Source organism: Rattus rattus, chromosome 8 (assembly GCF_011064425.1).
Source record: "Rattus rattus isolate New Zealand chromosome 8, Rrattus_CSIRO_v1, whole genome shotgun sequence".
NCBI lineage: Eukaryota > Metazoa > Chordata > Mammalia > Rodentia > Muridae > Rattus > Rattus rattus.
The window spans coordinates 94,136,802-94,156,331 of record NC_046161.1 but is presented as its reverse complement, the minus strand read 5'-3'; the positions used below and the strand labels follow the sequence as shown (position 1 = coordinate 94,156,331).

The following is a 19,530-nucleotide window of genomic DNA, read 5'->3' as shown; positions in this document are numbered from 1 at the left end:
TTGGTCCGCGGTGGGTGAGAAGAGGGCACAGAGACAGGAAACACGTGTGGGCTAGAAAGAATAACCTGTCTGCTTTCTTTACCTTTTATAAGAATACCAAGAATGCGAAAACAAGCTAGGAAGATTACTTGCCAAAGGTTGATAATGAATGTTTAATATTTTTCTTCTTCTTTAGTGATATGAACATATATCTTCCAAATGATCAATAAAGACTATGTTTTGCATTGACATCCATGAAATAAAATTAAAAATTATTAACAATTTTATCTTGATTTTTTGACAAATACTAAATTTACAAGGAGTATCATATTTTATATTTCTGTGTTTAATCTCCTTTCTCTTTTACTCAAAGTGAAAACCAGGCAAGTGAAGACAGTGAAGTCTGCCCATTCCAACTATTACCAATTATCAATGCTTCGACTGTAATCACTGTGACCAAATGCACACTGAGCTCAGGGATGGGCTAACAGAGGTTATGAGATGGGGATTGGTGGGGCAAGCATCAAACAGGTTGAATGGACACTGGGGAGCGGTACTGAGGAAAAGGACACATTCCACAATGCATCAGTGAGCCAGTCTCATAGCAAGCCAAAGCGGAGGAAAGTGAGAAAATCAGGGGCCAGGAAAGGGACCGGAGGAAGGCTCGGTGCCTGCCAGTGAGGACCAGAGGAGAATGAGTCTAAGGGTTGGTTACTGTAGCAGATGCCTTTAGAAAGACTTCTGGAAACCAGGGCATCATGGTCCAAAGAGGAACAGCTCAAAGAAAATCAGAATAGGTTCTGATATTTGGGGAGACTGAGGAAGGTAAATAAATTTTGATTTAGGGAACAGTTTTTGGGGTCTTTTGGGCGTAAGGTTATTTATAGTAAAGATCATACAACAAAAGAGAAGAGGGTTCTGAGTGACCATCCTGGGCAAAGCAATAGATGGAAAGACAGAAGGTATGATAAGAGCCAATTCCTCACAGAACAATTCCAAAAGGAAATTAAGAAACCAATTCCATTAATGCTGCACTCCAAAGGATAAAATACTTAGGAAGCAATGTAACCAAAGAAATGAAAAACTAAGTTAAAAAATACAAAGTTACTGAAACAACTAAATAAACAGAAAAACGTGTTTACAGAGGGAAGACAGCAGGATCAGTCAAATGGTAATAGAGTCCAAACGTACAAAGTCAGGCAATCTCTACCCAAGCCCGCCTGCCTTTTATGCAGAAATAGAAAAGTAGATCCTCGGATGGATATGGAATAATCGCAAAGTTGCTCCAAAGAGCCAAAACAATCTTTTCAAAGCACATAAAAGATCTGCATTTCAAAGTTTCAGAATTCACTACAAAGCTATGTAAGTCAAGACAGTGCAGAAGCAACACACACACCTCAGCCTCAGTGGTACGCAGCACTCTCTAACTGGACTTGAGACCTACTCAACAAGGAGAAATCATCCCTGGTCCTGGAAACCTAGCCAACTACCCCCAGCTAGTGAAGTCATGCATCTGGAGGAAAAGCTACAACTTTACTAAACCTGCAGAATCCCTAACCACGTTCTAAACATTTGTCCCACACCCAGATAAGCCCTCACCCCTCGTCTAGGAAACTTCTGTTTTACAGTGGAAAGAGACCTTTACAGAAAACCACAACAAGCAAAATGCAGTTATGGAGCCCAATCTCAACAGCTACATCTACAGCATTAACTCCTGTAACTATGGCTCAGGGATCCCTGTGGAAGAAGAGAAGATTCTAAGAATCAGCAGCAGCCATAGAGCCTCACCAACAGGACTGCGGAACAAGAACAAAACCAGACATCTAAGGTGGGTGAGGGAAAGAGGCCTGGAAACACACATAAATAAATGTTATACGGTCTGAGCAGGTTGTATTTACATATTTAGAATCAATTTCCCCTCCCTCCTGTCCCCTCCTCCTCCCTGTCCCCCCTCTCGTAAAAAGAGGGACCATGAATTGGGATATATGGGAAGTTTGAGGGGAAGGGAGAAATGATATGATTATAAACTCAGAAAGTCTAAAAAAAAAAAAAAAAAAGAATGGCTCTAACATAACGGCAGCCGTGTAAACTAACAGAACAGAATTGAAGCCAGAAATAAAGTTATAAAATTCTGAAGACTTGCCAGGCAGTGGTAGCTAGCACTACCCCAGATCTCTGGAGGCAAAGGCAGGCAGATCTCTGTGAGTTTGGGCCCAGGCCTGGTCTACAGAGTGAGTTCCAGGACAGCCAAGACTACACAGAGAAGCCTTGTCTTGAGACTGCCTCCCATCCCCCAATAACTGAAGACTCAAGTTCTGATAAGGGAACCAAAATCATCTGCCAGAGAAAGACTACTCATCGTCAACAAACAATGGCAGGACAAATGGATATTCTGTAAGAAGGATGCAACTGGATCCCTACCTGACACCACAGACCAAGATTAGTTTAAAATAGATGACCTAAACATAAGACTTAAAACCATAAAACTCTGGGGAAAATATTAGAAATATATCTTCATAACTTTGGTAGCGAGTTCTTAAAGTATGAGAGCAAAAAAGCAATGGATGAAAAAGGAAAATAAACCAAGCCAGCAGCGGTACCACATGCCCTTAGTCCCTAGTCCCGGTACTAGGGAAGCAGAGGTGGGCCAATCTCTGAGTTCAAGGCCAGCATAGTCTACAGAGTGAGTTCCAGGACAGCCAGGGTTTCTTTTTTCTTTTTTTAAAGATTTATTCATTTATTACATATAAATACACTGTAGCTGTCTTCAGACACACCAGAAGAGGGCATCGGATCTCTTTACAGATGGTTGTGAGCCACCATGTGGTTGCTGGGAATTGAACTCAGGACCTCTGGAAGAGTAGTCGGGTGCTCTTAACCGCTGAGCCATCTCTCCCGCCCGACAGCCAGCTTGTCTCAAATAAAACAAAGCAAACAAACGAAGGAAAAAAAGAGTAGATAGACTAAAATTCATTTTAAAAAATGTTTTTAATTCTATGCAAAAAACCAGAAACAGAACCAAAAACAAACAAACAAAAAACCCACCCCTACAAAGACAGGAAAACACATAGAGTAGAGGATGCACATCACACCTGGCAAGCATCTAATTTCTAGATATATAAACAATTCTTACAATTCAGCAAACACGGCCAGCCAATCTAAAAATGGACAACGGACTTGAACACCCGTTTCTCCAGAGAAGACATAGAAAGAACTACATGAAAAGATGCCCCACATCATTCAATACTAGGAAAGCAGAGTCAAAACAAAAATGAGGTACTTCATACTGGCTAGAAAAACCACAACCAAAAAAAGCAGAAAACTGCAGGAGTGGGAAAGCACAGAGAAACAGGACCCCTGCAGTCTTGGTAGGAATACAAAACAGTCAACGGGAAAACACCCCAGCAGTGCCTTAAAAAGTTTAAGCAGTGTTACCAGATGATCCTCAATTCTATTCTAAGTATGTATCTAACTTGAACAGCATCCAATTGGGTACGTGCCTATTCTCAGCACCATTATTCCTAACAGCAAAGTGTGTAAATAACTCAAATGTCCCTGAATAGATAAAAAGTAAATTGTGTTATAAAAACAATGAAAGGATATGTGGGAACCTCCACAACATTATGTTACATGAGTAGTCAGGAAAAAAATCACATAGTGTGTTAATCCACTTATATAGAGATATACAACAGGGTCAGTGAGATATTCAGCAAGTAAAGGTGTCCGCCACCAAAGACCTGAGTTCGATCCCCAGAAACCAAACAATGGAGAAAACCAATTCCTGCAAATTGTCCTCAAACCTTTTTGTTTGCACAGCATACACATACAATAGATAGGTAATAAGTGGGTAGGTGTGTAGGTAAATGGATGACATGGATGAATGGACGGACGGACAGACAGACAGACAGAGACGTTTGATAGATAAGACAGATACAGATGGATGATATAGATAGAAGATATAGATGGGTGATAGGTTTAGATAGATGATAGATAGATGGATAAAAGATGGAGATAATAAGGCAGACAGACAGACTGATTTTTGAAAGAAGCAGCACTATGGAGTCTCAAGATCCGAAATTCTATCATATAAGGGGGGAGGGTCAAGAGATGAGGGAACAAAACAGGGAAAGGTGAACAGGCAGAGAGCAGAGAGGGCTCTGTGGAGGTAGATAAGGCAAAGGCCACAGGCCATGGGCTGACTAGATAGCATTTTGTCATCAGAATGCACAGAATATTACCATTCTGACTTAAGATAAGAACTCCACCTGTTCAACTTCATCAACCTGACCTAAGTTTTTTACTGCCATTTCCAGCAAAGTAGGGATGTTAATTTGTTCATAATTTGATTTTAAACAACCCATATTTGATGCTATAAAACTTATTACTCTGCAAAATTATCAAAATTATCAAGAAAAGTAAGTTTTTCACTATACAGTTTTAAGTCCCAAATTAATAATCCACTAATCAAAATTTTTCCAAATGACTTTGAAAGTTAACTACGTTTTCCAATGTTGTCACCTGTTGGTGAGTTTGCCACTGAAGAACCTCCCTCTATAAAGAGTGTTACCTTCGCAGCACTTGACAGAGCACATCTCTGAGAGCTGCTCGCAGGACAGTCTCCTCTACCTAGTGTGCTTGCAGCAGTTAGCGGCAGATGCATGAATAGCTGGCTGTTGATAAAAACCAACTACAAAGACAGGCTTTAAGAAAAAGTTATTTTAAAAACTGTCAGGCATCAGTTAAAATAAGAAAACAGAAGTAACACTGTGGAGACTGAACTAAAGCAGCTTTCACAGCAGATCTTTCCTCCCGGCTCTGAGACTAAGTAGGTGAGTGGCCTTTGGCACTCAGTCCCTGGGCCATCTTCCATAAGTCAACTTTCTCAACTATAAGACAAAAGAGGTAGACCAGATGGTGCTAATCCCCTCCCCACTACAAATTCTATAATTTTATGACATCAGCAGTGGTTTCCAAATGTCAACCAAAATGTAAGTATTCTATGATACATCCATAATCCCCACTTATCAATCAAAACTTTGAAAAAATTTCAAGTGAGGACAATCGTTTAGGTCTAATCAGAAAGAAGTGATCAATGTATTTTAAACCACTAAATACACTTACTGATACAAAATGAAAATAAAAAGCTCTTCCTTCCTTTCAATGTTTCTAATTTATATAAAATAGGAAAATAAGTAAGTTTGTTCATCAAAATCTAGCAAATCTAGTCAAGCCCAGTGCGCACCCAATTTACTGAGAAGTAACATTCAACACAGCAGGGACTGAGGGGCTGGAGAGGTGGGGAGGGGCTGCTTTTGCGGCTTCTGAGCTCAGCTCCCGGCAGACACGTGGGCACCCCACGACAGAGTGGCTGACATCTGATGGCAGGAAAGGCGCGTCTTCTTTCACCACTGAAAAGGTCTCCTTCAAGCCTGTGGCTACTCAGGTAGGAATAATGTCCACTCTCAGGTACAGAGTTTCTTCACTTGTGTCTCTCTCAGCCTTAAACATCTAGGCAGAGCCAAGGTAACGGTGCATACTTGCATAAGAAAAAAACAAGGCGAGCATGGGTGCTTATAAAAAGACAGCTACGATCAACCAAGGGCCACTATATCCCCACTCTGCACCTCTTGTTTTAGGCTTCCTCCTTCAGGCCAAGACCTGTCTTCTCAAAACCCAGGGTACCTCTGTGATACCTATCACAGAAACTCGAGCCATCCATCACAAAAGCTGTGTTCTGGTTTGTCTCTGCTAGTGCTCTGGAAGAAGTTATGCAGACTTGGAGGAAGAGTAAAGGCGTTTGATTTCAAACATCACCTTCCCCCATCAGCAAACACTGTAGCAAATAGTCAAGACTTTAAATTAAAACAACAAAACACTCCACTCCCAGAGAAAATATAGGCCAAAGAGAAATGCGTAAGACAATTTTCCTAAAAACTGTGATTACATATGATTTGTACAAGAGCCAAGAGTGTAAAAGGTCCTTCCCAAATCCTTTTCAAGGATACACATGCTCCAATACCACAGCATGAAAGTACACCCTCCCTGCCACAGAGCCACTAGCCCCAGCATTTGGTAAGACAGAGACTCTAGACAATAGTTTGGCGTGTTCCCTGACCTAGAAGCAGAAAGTGGTATGACCAGTTTATACTTGGGCCACCGACACAGCCACAGAAACGGAGACGTACCCAGGGCTTCAAGCCAGCACTGCCCAACTCCTTTCACCTCCGATGCTAACAGGAGCACACTTCACCTCAGAGGCTGGACTCAGACTTGCCTGGTAATATGCTAGGCTGTTATCACAAAACACAGAGAACACTCAGGCATTGCTCCTCCCTGCCAGCAACAGGCAGCAGGGCGCTATCTCAGGAATTCAATCCCAAAGCTATGTGAGTTTTTTCAAAGGCAAATCACATAGCTCTCGGTCAAAAGTTAGTTCCACAAGGCCAGATTCTTTATCTGTCTTATTCACCAAAAATATACCCTAGCTCCTAAGATAAGGCCGTTACACTTGTAAAAGAATAGTTACTAAAGGCAATCAACCAAGTATCTAAATGACCCAGGAACTTGAGGCCTGTCTGTTAAACTGGTGGCCAACAATGACCACTCCAGTGGGTTGTGCTTAAGCGGCCTAATGTCTTAGGCCAGGAATAGTGTTTCCTCACAGTTAAAAGTGAGGAAAGGGGCTCAGGGGCTACAGGTGTCTGGCTCTTCTTGGGGATGACTAACAACAGGCTTCTTCCCTGTGTCCTGCAGCTTATTCCCAGTCCTTCCTCATAACTAATCAGATGAGCCGCTCTACCTTCCTCAGCAGAGCCCAACCAGAAACGCAGCCATTTAGGATGTTTGTTTCTAATGCAGACACAGACATCCCAGCAGTGGCTCACATAAGCTGTGCAAGGCTCATGCAGCACACTCATAAGCTGACGCTCATAAGGTGACGCTAGCACCTGGGCTAAGAGCAACCCATCCTACAGACGCAGAAAGGAATGCTCAGTTCATTAGTTACAGCTTGCCTTTCTATTGGCCTGATAAACACCATGACCCAAAGCAATCAGGGAAGAAGACTGCAGGTCAGAGCCAGTCGATGAGGGCGTCCAGGCAGGTACTGAAGCAGAACCACTGAGAGAGAGACCCTCTTACTGGCTCACTCACTAACTCATGCTCAAATACCTTTTTTAAACATTTTCTATTAGATATCTTTCATTTACATTTCAATGTTATCCCCTTTCCTGATTTCCCATCCATAAACCCCCATCCTATCCCCCACCCCTTCTTCTATGAGAGTGGTCTCTCACCCATCCACCCACCCCTTCCTGCCTCCCCACCCTGACATTCCCTTACACTAGGGGTTGAGCCTTGGAAGGACCAAGGGATTCTCCCCTCATTGGTGCCCAACAAGGTTATCACCCTCTGCTACGTATGCAGCTGGCGCCATGGGTCTGTCCATGTGTACTCTTTGGATGGTGGTTTAGTGATGCTGTTCTGGGATTGCAAACCCCTTCAGCTCCTTCAATCCTTTCTCTACCTCCTCCAATGGGGACCCCGTTCTCAGTTCAATGGTTGGTTGCGAGCATCCACCTCTGTATTTGTCATGCTCTGGAAGAGGCTCTCAGGAGACAGGCCCTGCCAGCATGCACTACTTGGCATCAGCAATATTGTCTGGGTTATATGAGCTGGATCCACAGGTGGGGCAGTCTTTGGATGGCCTTTCCTTCAGTCTCTGCTCCAAACTTTGTCTCCATATCCCCTCCCATGAATATTTTTGTTTCCTCTTTTAAGAAGGACTGAAGCATCCACACTTTGGTCATCCTTCTTCTTGAGCTTCATGTAGCCTGTGGATTATCAGAGCTTTTGGGCTACTATCCACTTATCAATGAGTGCATACCACGTGTGTTTTTTGTGACTGGGTTACCTCTTGGGGTTTTGTTTGTTTGTTTGTTTGTTTGTTTTTTAAGACAAGGTTTCTCTATGTTGCCCTGGCCATCCTAGAATTCACTCTGTAGACCAGGCTATCCCTGAACTCAGAGATTCACCTGCCTCTACCTCCTAAGCGTGGGGATAAAGGTGTACCACTGCCACCAGGCTCAGATAGCTTTCCTATACAGCCCAGACCCACAAGCCCAGAGTAACACAGCCCACTGTGGGCTGGGCACTCCCACATCAGTAACTAATCAAGAAAATGCCCTACAAATATGTCCACGGGCCAAGCTGATGGAAGCCGTTCTTGAATTGAGGGTCCCTTTTTCCAGGTGTGTCAAACTGGCCATCAAGATTTGCCACTACACATGCCTAGCCACACAGAGTGGAAGAAAGGGACGCAATTAACATGCAAACATGCAGGTCCCCATACTCTCCTACACTTGCTACCTACCATGTGCTCACAAGTGTGCATGCACAAACAGATCCAAACCTTACACGCTGCTTCTTTGAGCAGGGCTACTTTTTTCCTCCTATAAATCATTAAGGAATTAACCTTAGGGGAGACATGAACAATAAGCATTTAATTAGAGTTTGGGAGCTTGACTGATCCTCTCATCTGAAATAATCAAAACTAAGACTGACTCCTTAGTTTAAAGGACCCATCAGGAGGCAACAGTGATCCCAGGAGCAAAGACCACAGTAGTTGAGCTCTACAGTTACAGCGCAGAGAAGGGGCTGAAGCCAAGTGCGATGGCTCAGCAGGTGACCACTCACCACAGCGTCTAAGAGTGAGCTTGATGACCAAAGAATACAGTGCAGAGGGAGAACTGGCTCCTCAAACTGTCCTTTGACCTCCACATGAATGCTGTGGCACGAGCGTCTACAGAGATAGATGGGTGGGTGGACGGATAGACGGTCTATCCGTCCAGATGGATGGATGGATGGATGAGTGATGGACAGACAGAGAGATGAATGGATTGGGGGGGGTCTCAAGGAAAAAACTGAGGTGACAAAGGTAAACTGGGCTTGTGGTACACACCTATTAAGAGGCTAAGGCAAAAGGTTGCTGTGACTTTTAGAAGCCAGTGCGACCTAGAGGGAGATCTAAACCTAAAGATTAAAAATGTTTCAAAGATCTAAGTCCGGAAAGAGTCTAGAGGTAAGGTACACAGAACAGACTAGTAGAAAGAAAAGCTAAACAAAATGAAAGATTCAAGATCCAGAGTGTTGAGCTCCAGTGCTCATCTGAGTCAAGACGGCACGCAAATGTAGAAGCCAGTCAGGGGCAGAGAGAGGGTAAAAGTGGACAGTGCCCAATACTCAGAATGTGGATCCATTCCCCTCAGCCAGACTGCAGCAGGTTCATGCTTCCCAGTTCATGGGGATAAGTACAGAAGTGTCTCAACTCCCTGGTGGGGAACAATGAGTAACCTGATTACTGGTTTTGCTCCATCCAACAAGCCTTATAAGCAACCCCCAGAAGGCTCAAACTGTTTCCATGTCATTTAACTGCGTCCCAGAACAAAATCTAAGAATAGTTAAAGGAATTCATAAATGTTCAGCACTCGGGCATCCTGGTACACACCTACCATTCCAGCACATGGGAAAACTGAAGCAGGAGGCTAGCCTGGATTATAGAACAAGTCTCTGTCTAAAACAAACAAGAGCAAAAACAGAAAAGAAGGCAAACAAAGAAAGGCAGGTAGGTAGGTTCCGAGGATGCTCAGCTAGTGACGGGCTTGCTACAAGAATGAGAACCTGCTGAGTTTAGATCCCAGCACCCACATAAAAGCTGGGAGCAGTGGCATACACTTGCAATTCCAGCACTGAGGTGGTAGGGACAGGAAGTTCTCCAAAGCTTCCTGGACGGCCACCCAGCTGAGCCTCATCAGCAAGTTCTACGGCAAGCAATAGATCCTGTCTCAAAAACTGCGCGCACGCACGCACGCACACACACACGCACACACACACACAGTCAGCACCTAGAGATGTTCACAGTATCTGCCACCCAAACATGTATTTATACACATACATGTATATATTCACATTTATATATTAAAATGGGGAAAAGCACAGAGCACTAGATAACAACTAAAACTCACCATCAGGACTGGATGTTAGGATTAAGTATGCCATGGTATCCATGTGGCCAAAAATGTCAGAGAAACAAAGACTAAGTAATACAGACAGCAAAAAGACTATAAAGTCCAATTTCTAGAAATGAGAACTACAATGTAAGAGACTAAGAAAAAATGCATTAGGCTAGAGAAACAGCAGGACTTCAGAAAAATGAATACTGGAAATTCTCTTTCCTGGTTCTTCTGGCTTTTCGTCTGGTCGATTGGGTGGGTTTCTGTTGTTATAAATGCAAATGCCCCTTCCCAGCATTGTCTTTTAAGAGAAGCATATCTGTATATCTGATATACTCTCTATATGCTGTATGAGCAGTACATAGAGGACATTATGCATTTGTCAAAGCCCATAAAAGCTTAGAGCAGAGTGAACTTTTTAATTACATACCTACATGCATTCATTTATTCGTCTGTCTGTTTATGGGAAGGGCTCATGTGTGAGGACAACTTGTTGGAGTCATTTCTCCCAGGTGGGTCCTGGAGACCAAACTGAGGCTCCAGGCTTATACAACACATTTCATCCTCAGAGCCATTTTTCCGGCTCTAGGATTAACTTTTAAAGACAATTTTTTATTTAAGTTGTATTTTCTATTTATTTTATTCTATGTTTTAGAAGTATTTTGCTCACATGAGTATCTGAGCACCACATGTGTGTCTGGTACAGGGTCAGAAGAGAGCGCTGGATTCCCTGGAATTAGTTATGGACAGTTGTGAGCTGCCATGTAGCTACCAGGAGTCAACCCTCGGTCTTCTGCAGAAACGAGTACCCTTAACTGCTGAGCCATCTCTCCAACCCCATAATAATTGTTTTAATTCATGTAAGAAATTAAAAAACAGCCAGGTAGTGCTGGTACACACCTTTAATCCCAGCACTTAGGGACAGAGGCCAGAGCATCTCTGTGAGTTCAAGGCCAGTCTAGTCTACAGAGCGACTTCCAGAGCAGCCAGAGCTACAGAGAGAAATCCTGTCTTGGAAACCCAAAAGACTCAGAGATTACCCATGAACTTCACCAGGAGTTCTGTGAGGCCCCAACCTAAGAACTTTCTAGCAAAGTAGCAATCTTACTATGCAGACTTCCTGCCTTCCAGAAAATCTAAGACTTTCACCAGAAGGGTGAAAACCACTGGCATTTCCCAGAACAGCACCTCTTCAGCTGGACTTTTTGAAATGCGATGCTGGTTATGTTGTTGCGTACCCTGATAACAGGGTATGTCACTTAATCTGAGGTATAGGGGGAAAACAGGCTGTTAACAGAGGACTCTCACTAACTATAAGACAGCTGCAAATTTACAAACTGTGCATCTTGCAGTCAGTGACGCATTCAGACGTCAAAGGGCTGACTCATCTGAGCTCCACCCCAGATCAACTACAGGGGCTGAGGACCTGGCTCTGGGGGTACAGCATTCTTGGAGCCCTGGTTTGATCTCCAGCACCACATGAACCAGGAGTTGTAGACACTTGGAATTCCAGAGCTTGGAGGGGAAGGCAGGAGGACCGGAAGTTCAGGTCACCACACAGTTGGTAAGGGCATATCCAGGAATCTGGGTGTTGCTGCAGCTCCCCAGGTGATTTCAGCGGAGCCTAGTAGACTGCTACCCTTCCCAGCAACAAGGCAGGAAGCACGCACTTCAGAGCTTCGTAACTACATGCATCTGACACCTCCAGCAAATCGTGTATTTTTCCAGAAGCTTGGTTTTATCTATTTAAAAAGTAAACATTGGACCAGATGCTGTGAAGAACACGTGTGAGATACCTGGCATGCATACGATGTGTCTGTTCTCTCTAGATTATGGGGACCTTCCAAGTTAAGAACTGTGTGCATTCTATTATAGCTTAAAATATAAGAATGAGCCACCCAGCATCATCATTGTTGGGAACAGCAAAACAAACCCTCCAGTGAGCATTTACTATACAACTCAGCCCTACACACGTTTGTTTTGGCACGTGACGTTTTAGGAAGCCCTACACAATGGAATGTTGTTTAGCAACATCCAGATTAGAGCATAATCAACAAGGATAACACACGAAAAGACTGTGCTTTTGCCGTAGTTTTAGAGTAACTTAATAGTTTGGTCTCAGGTGCGGGTTTTTCTTAACTCCCAGGCTGGCGATATGTAAAAGAACAGGGATGTACACTATCAAAACCCTAAAGCAGTGCAGGGGAGGGTCTCGGTTCTGAGTGTTTGAGAACAAAATGTGCACCTTCCACTGACTCCTGGAGAGAACTTAAAACCCAAGCAGCACTGAGGCAGCACCTCCAGAACTCACTAACCCAGGATGTGACTCACATGGGACAAGTTTAGCCATAATTGGACAGAATTTTCCCCCATATGTGCAGGGAGAAAGAAACTCAAACCCACAATTGCACAATGTCTCAGTCCTGATCTCCCAATGAAGAACACATGGGCTCAGATTAAGCTGTGCCAATACCGCCAACCCCGATATAACGCCTGGGGTTAAGGGTTCACTTCAGGATGCTAACACACTCCTGCCAAAGCTGCCCTGTGGCAGGTTATACCCGTGCCACCAGCAGGGAGGACCCCACCCCTCTCCAGCCAGGCATCAGGCCTGAGACTCTGGAGGGAAGAGGAGCTTGGCAGGGAAGAATGCTTGGCTCATCACATTTTTTTTTCCTCAACTGCCTTTCCCAGAAAGACAGGGTCCTTTGGCTCAGACACCCAAATCTAAAAAAAAAGTGGACTCTACAGAATACCTTCTCCTTAACCCTGAGGTCTCCTTCGGTTAAACCTCCCAATTCATCGCCAGTTCCTGATAAATCCGCCTCACCTCTTCGCCTGCTCCCCTACCCATGTATCATGACAGGTGTCTTAACTATGGACAGGAGCCACATACTATCTTTCCTACAACCCATCACTGACTGCGCGCTCCCAATTCTGCTTTATTTGCTTTGGGGTATTTTATTTTGTTGGCTGGGTTTTGTTGTTGTTTTATTTGGGGGGAGGGGGTAAGTCAGAGTCTCACACATAGGAGGCTAGCCAGGAAGCCCTGGTGCCCCTGCCTCCACCTCTGGAGTGCTGCCTAACTACTCCAATAGTTTTCCATTCCCAGAGAAACAGTTCCGATCCCTAATCCCCACCGCCCTCCCAGCTGTCCTCTCTGCCCCTCCTTGGCTCACTGTTGTCATCCCAGCCACTTTAGAGTTCTGCAGTGTCTGCCCCCACACTCCGCACCACACTCTCTGCCTGGCCCTGAGTGCTTCTCTCTTCAGCCTGTCCAGGTCAACCTGGAGATGAGATGTAAATGTTTTCTTTCCTGGGATCCCTTCCCAGACTCTCCAAGCCTCTCTTTCCTCTCTTAAAAGTAATCATTCCAAAAACAACAACAAAAAGGTCCCATCAACCATAGTGAAAAATAACCCTTCCCTTCCCATCACGTACCCCATCAATCACAATCAAAGTGAAGTGACCACTCCTCCAATAATCTACAATGTAACCTTTATCTCAGAGCCACAGTCCTACCTCTCTGACTGACTTTGAGTAAGATGTGAAAGCATGGCTTTCCCAGAAGCAACTCAGTTTGAAAGGAGAAGCAAGCTGGCCAGAGGAAACGTTTAACTGGTTCCTTCTCTCCGAATCTGTCTTCACCGCTGTGGACCACCGCTCCCTATCACAGCCATCACTGTCACCACACCTTCCCACCCACTGGCCTCTTAGTCCCAAACCTCTGGCACTGCTCCAGCAGTTGTGGAGCACAGGATACATTAGTGAGCCCAGGAGGACACTGACAGTAACCAGGACCACAAACCAGCATTGTTTGAGTTCTGGCTTAACTGCAGCTGCTCCCTGCTGCTGCTGCAAACAGCAGGGATCCAGACTCAGGTACAACTGAGTCAAGGCCTGGCCTTCTACTCAATGTCAACAACAGCACTGAAGCAAGGTCCTCATACTTAAAATACGGACACAGTAGCCAGTGCTGTAGCCTGCTAAGGAGAGTACCGAGAGCAAAGAGGCAGGGCCAGCCCAGCTACACGGGAAAACCACACAGACACGGTTCAGAACATAGGCAGATTTCCACCAGAACTGCATGCAGTACACAGACCAAGGACCCACTCCAAGTCTGTTTCCTCACTACTAAGGGAGGAAAAAAAAAAAAAAAACCCTTGTATTCCCCAGAATTCATGTTTGCAATTCTAACCCGACAGTAGCAGATAAACAACAGGGCTTTGGAAGAGGATTAGGTCTTGGAGACATGAGGAGGATCAGTGCCTTATAATGAGGACCACAGAGCTCATTTCGCCCTCCCACTGTGTGAGAATGGATATATCTATGAACCAGAAAACAGGCCCTGACCAGAAACCAAGCCATCAGCACTTTGATGTTGGCTTTCCCAGCATCCACAACTGTGAAAAATACATTTCTGTTGCTTCTAAGTTTATGGAATCTTGTTTCAGCCTGCTTGTGTACAGGATGGAAGTGTCAGCACACGCCTGCAAGGACTATGTATTTGACACGGGGAAACTTGTACCACACACCAGGGGCACTGTCCACCACTACTGACCACCGCTGTCCTTACAAAACAACTGCCACACGTCATCTTCAATGAGGTCCAAGCTCAGCTGCTGTTACACAGCTAAGTATGACCAAGCCTTAGATGGTAAGGGAACTGCATTAGCAAGCTACATCAGGAAGAAAAAACCTCCATTTTAAAGAACTTTTGCATGATAGAAAGTACTCCCATGACCCCCCAAGAGGCTCAGCCCTAGAGGTACCTGGGAGGTACCAAAGGTCACCCAGAAGCCCAGGTCCCCAGGTTCAGTACGAGACCCAAGGTCTAGGGAAATTGAGTCGTAAGGGCAGGGAATTATAACCAGAAATCAAAGTCTACAGCCTGAGGGTGATACCTTCCATTCCTCTCCATCAGGTGACCCAAAGCCTGGCAGCTGATTTATCATCCCGCATTCCAGAGGCAGGAAGTTCCCTGAGGCTTCTTTACCGACACTGTGCAGAGCCCTAATTAGATACAAAGTTGTGTACTGGTGCTCAGGAGGCTTCCATCGAGATGCCCACCTGCACTCCAGTGACTCAAGGATCGTCAGGCAACACAAGTGTGCTCCCCCTTCTAACAATCACAGCATCTTGCTACACAAAGTCAAGGATCAGACACTATAGCCATGAACAGGAGAATTCTGTTTAATTCTGGCAATGACAACAATAACAATAAATTAAGATAAAACAATCACAAGGTGCAATAGGATACAGAGAAAAGAGATCCTAAAACTACAAACATCAGTAACATTTCTTAAATGAAAGCTGGGAAGACAGAACTGAGGAGGAGGAGAACCCTCTGTCCACTGGTCTCAACATAGAGCAATAAAGGTAAGATAAGAAACATGAAGTTCAACTCTAGGAAAATCAACAGACACACAACATCCATCTCAAAACAAAAACAAAGACAAAAACAAAACAAAAACAAACACACACATAGGAAGAAATAGGGCATAGGATATTGTTTAAACGTGAACAAACACTCCCCAAAACTGAAGGCTTTACAACCCAAACAACAAAATAAACCACACACGCTCACTTAGAAAACTTCAGAATACCTGAGGAAAACACTCTGAAATTCTAAAAACCGTGAAGAGGGGAGAAAAGGGAGTCATAAGTGGATTTGGATTCTTTATGTGAAATTCTTACAAGAGAAAACACTGTCCAAATTGTGAACAAAAATTGTGTTCAACCTACTACTCTAAAGTCAGCCAGACCATCAGCAAAGTGTGAGGGTAAAATGAAGATTTCAGACATAAAGGACCTCAAATAATCTCTCTTTCCCATAAACCCCATCCTTAGGGTTCCACTAAGGAGACACAATCAGCAAAGAAAAGCAAAGAAAGAGGAGGACAAGAGACCCGGAGAGGACAGAGAGGGACAAAGTGCTACTGTCCAGCCTGAAGCAAGGGATGGATGACGCTAAATCAAGACATCACTGAGAAGAATCCAATGGAACTAACAGATGTCTTAATGTGCTGCCTGAAGGGGGAGGGGGATCAAAAGGCACTCACATGTTTCTTGGGGTACCTGAGAGAATATACGTACAGACACAAAGCAGGCTAATCAAGAAAGTTTAAAATCCAATTATTTCTTCTGGGGAAAAAAAAGGGGTGAGGGTGGGAGGGGGCGTCTACCAGGTCGCAGCTAACTCAGAAAAGGGCAATGTACTTGTACACTGTGGTAGCAGCACTGTCTGTGGCACGGTCCACTGTGGCAAGGACTGCTGGCTTAAAATGGACTGGAGGGGCTGGAGAGATGGCTCTGTGTTTAAGAGGGCCCATGCTCAACTCCCAGAACCCACACGGCAGCTCACAACGGTCTGTAATTCCAGTTCCAGAGGATCCTATACCCTCATAAAGGCAAAACTCCAGTGCCCATCAAATAAAAACAAATCATTTTAAAAATTAAAAACAAAACAAAACAAAACAAAAAAAACAAAACTGGAGAGCATGGTGTACGGAGACGCCTCCGGAAGACAAATGTTCAGTCCACACTAGTCTAGAAATTCAAGAGCCAACAAGGAAAAGATAAACACCACAGCCATTGAGTGAGCTATGCCCACGGCGGGAGGGGGACCTGGAGGACAAAACGTTCAAATGCAGGGTGCGGATGGTTTCTGGTTTAAGCCCTTTTCTGCTATTCAACTGATTTTTATTATGTGCAGTTAATGACTGGATTAAAACCACTTTTCCTGTCAAGTACAACTAGCCTGACGGAGTTGCTGCTCCCACCTTCCAAGTTCTCGCTTGGCATTCTGAACCCTGGGTCTTAGGGACACTGTAAAAGCAACGCTCGCTTGTCTGAGCTTTTGGAAGTCACTTAACCTTTTAAGCACATGAAAATGTGGTGGAAAGCACTATTTCAATCAGTCTCAAACACACACCGTAACCGCCAGCCACACCCGGGAGGCCCTCCCTGCATACATCCCACTACTTGAGCTCTGCCACCCAGACAAAGCCAGGGAATCCTTCGACAGCAGCAGCACAGCTGAGCGAAACAGAAAGGGACAGAAAGAGGCCTGGTTCTGGAAGAGGACTGTGTAGAGATCACACTGTGACAGGACACCTCAGCTTGCACTAAACTGAAATAGCTAAGGTGGATGGGAGTGTTACAGAAGCAAGCTCCCCCCTCTATACCACACACTGCCCACTGCTGGACATCCGTGCCTGGTGCTCATCAATCAGGTGCCTACTCAGCCACGTCCTTAGAAAATCGGTTCCTGGCTAGAAAGGTATCACTTCAAGTACTAATGAGCAGTAGCCTCTTTTCTAACATGCCAAAATCAAACTTCTATATGTACATGCCTTTTGATAACTTAGCCTGCAGCCAGCAAACACTGTCTTGTGTGGGTATATATTATATATGTAATAAATGATATAAGCCATGTTATCTTAACCAAGTTACTTAAAGCCTCACTTTTCTCATCTCCCCTAACACTTGCCTCACTGGGAAACAAGAAACTGAGAAGTAACATGTGTAGGTCCATCCCAGGCCCCTGCTAGACGGCTCAACAGGTAAGGGTACTTGTTGTCCAGTCACATGACTTGAGTTCAAGCCCTGGACCCCTAATGTGGAAAGAGACAGCCTACACCCTCAAGGTGTCTTCTGACAGTCACGGAACACATGGTGGCACACACACACAAGTAAATAAATGTAACAGCAACATTCTAACATGCAACAGTAGGCACACTGACTCGTCCATGTCTGCCGCTGGCTACCTCTGTCCCCTGGCTTCCATGCTGGCTAAGACAGGAGGAAAGGAAATACAAGTCAACAAAGTCACAATTACGTAAGTTCTTTTAACAACAACGACAACAATAAAAGCATGCCTAGGAGCTGCTTTACAAATCGTTATTTTTCCTAAGCCTTTCTGCCATGCTCCAGGAATCGCTTAGATGCAGTTTCAATTCTGCCAGACTAAATTCAGCTAATTCAACTAGACTATAAGGAAGGTGAAAATAGGATGTTGCAAAAACACAGTTCTTCTTTGGTTTAAAGAGTACAAACCCACAAATACAACTATGTCTAAACAGTCTGCTAAAAGCAATTTCATTCCGAGGCTGAGCTCTCTCAACAGACCTTAAGAAATTCCTCTTAAAAAAAAAACTCTCTGTGAGCTTGAGGCCAACCTGGTCTTCATAGTGGATTCCAGAACAGCCCGGGCTACATAAGGCCCCTGTCTCGAAAAGATAAACGAAACTCCTCTAATACACAGACACAGACACACACACACACACACACACACACACACACACACACACACACACACACACACACACACACACGGGGAGGGGTAGGGGGGCATATGCGCGCCCACAAAAAAAGTGACACTTAATGGATGTTTAGGAGGCGACCTTTGCAAGTTCCAACATTTCACTCAAGAAACACCCGAGAGAAAAAAAAGTGAAGGGACTACCTTAATGCACAAAAGACGGTAAAAGCTGGCTATCCCCAACTATCAGAGACTTCCTTTGGATGGATGGCCAGGCCTTCCTTCAAGGGCTGAATTTCAGAATGCATAGAGTTCCGAGCGGAGGGCAGAATCATTTTTCAAATGGACTCCCCAAACAACGGGGCTAAACAGGTAAACGGAACCACCACCGACAGACCCAAAGCCAAGTTCTCCTTTCGCTTCAGGGTCTGCAGAGTAGGCGAGTGGCCTGGAACGGCAGCCTCAGGTCAAACTCAACGAACCCAAGGCAAACCCCGAAGCCGAAGGTCCGGTCGGCCCCAAGGTGTGCAGGATGCCACACAACTCAGGGCGTCCGGCTCACCTTGTCCCCACTCGCTAACCAGAAAGCACGCGCGCAGCGGCGTGGCCTGTGGGCCACCCACAGCAGCCTAAGGAGCAGCCACCCGTGTCCGGAGCGTCGACTCCAGAGGCTCCGGAGCTCCGCGGCCTAGAGTGACACGCGCAGGGAGGCTGCGGAGAGAGCGCGCGCGGGCGGCGCAGCGGCAGCACCGCGGACTCACGAGGCCCCCGGAGCGGCGCCACTCACCGAGCAGCCGGCGCACCTCGTCCTCGCTCAGGTAGAGACTCACGCTGGGTCCCGCAGGAGCGGCGGCCAGGGCCGGGGACCGCGGGGCGGCGGCGGGCAGCATCGCCAGCAGCAGCAGGAGCAGCGGCGGCGGCGGGGCCCTCAGGCCGCCGGTCCCCGGGACGCCGCCCCGGCCGCGCGCATGGCCGCCGCCGAGCAGGGCGTCCGCCGCCCGCCGCCCGCCGCGCCGCCGCGCACCCCGGCCCCGAGCGCCTCCACAGCCCCGAGCCGGGGGCGGCCGGTCAGCTCATCGCGCCGCCGCTTCAGACCCGCCGCCCGGGAACGGGAGGTGGGGGGGGTGAGCTGCTGGCGGAGACGCGCGCGTGCGCGTGCCCACCGTGCGCGAGAGCGCGCACGCACGCGCCGCCGGACAGAGAGCGCCGGGTTCTGGAGCGCGCGTGCACGAGAGAGCGTCGCAGACCTGAAGTCTGGTTAGGGGCCGCGAGTAGGGG

General features: G+C 45.9%; 1 protein-coding gene across 2 annotated transcripts in view; it reads right to left on the bottom strand.

The window, feature by feature from the left end:
- Ryk (receptor like tyrosine kinase) overlaps nucleotides 1-19,223 on the bottom strand; it is a 71,142-nt gene extending 51,919 nt beyond the window's left edge. For both annotated transcript variants that reach the window (XM_032910322.1, XM_032910323.1), the window contains exon 1: nucleotides 19,040-19,223. In XM_032910322.1, the coding sequence (XP_032766213.1) occupies nucleotides 19,040-19,142 (103 nt within the window). In that variant the 5' untranslated portion in view covers nucleotides 19,143-19,223. The remainder of the gene's footprint in view (nucleotides 1-19,039) is intronic.
- Nucleotides 19,224-19,530: the final 307 nt, after the last annotated feature.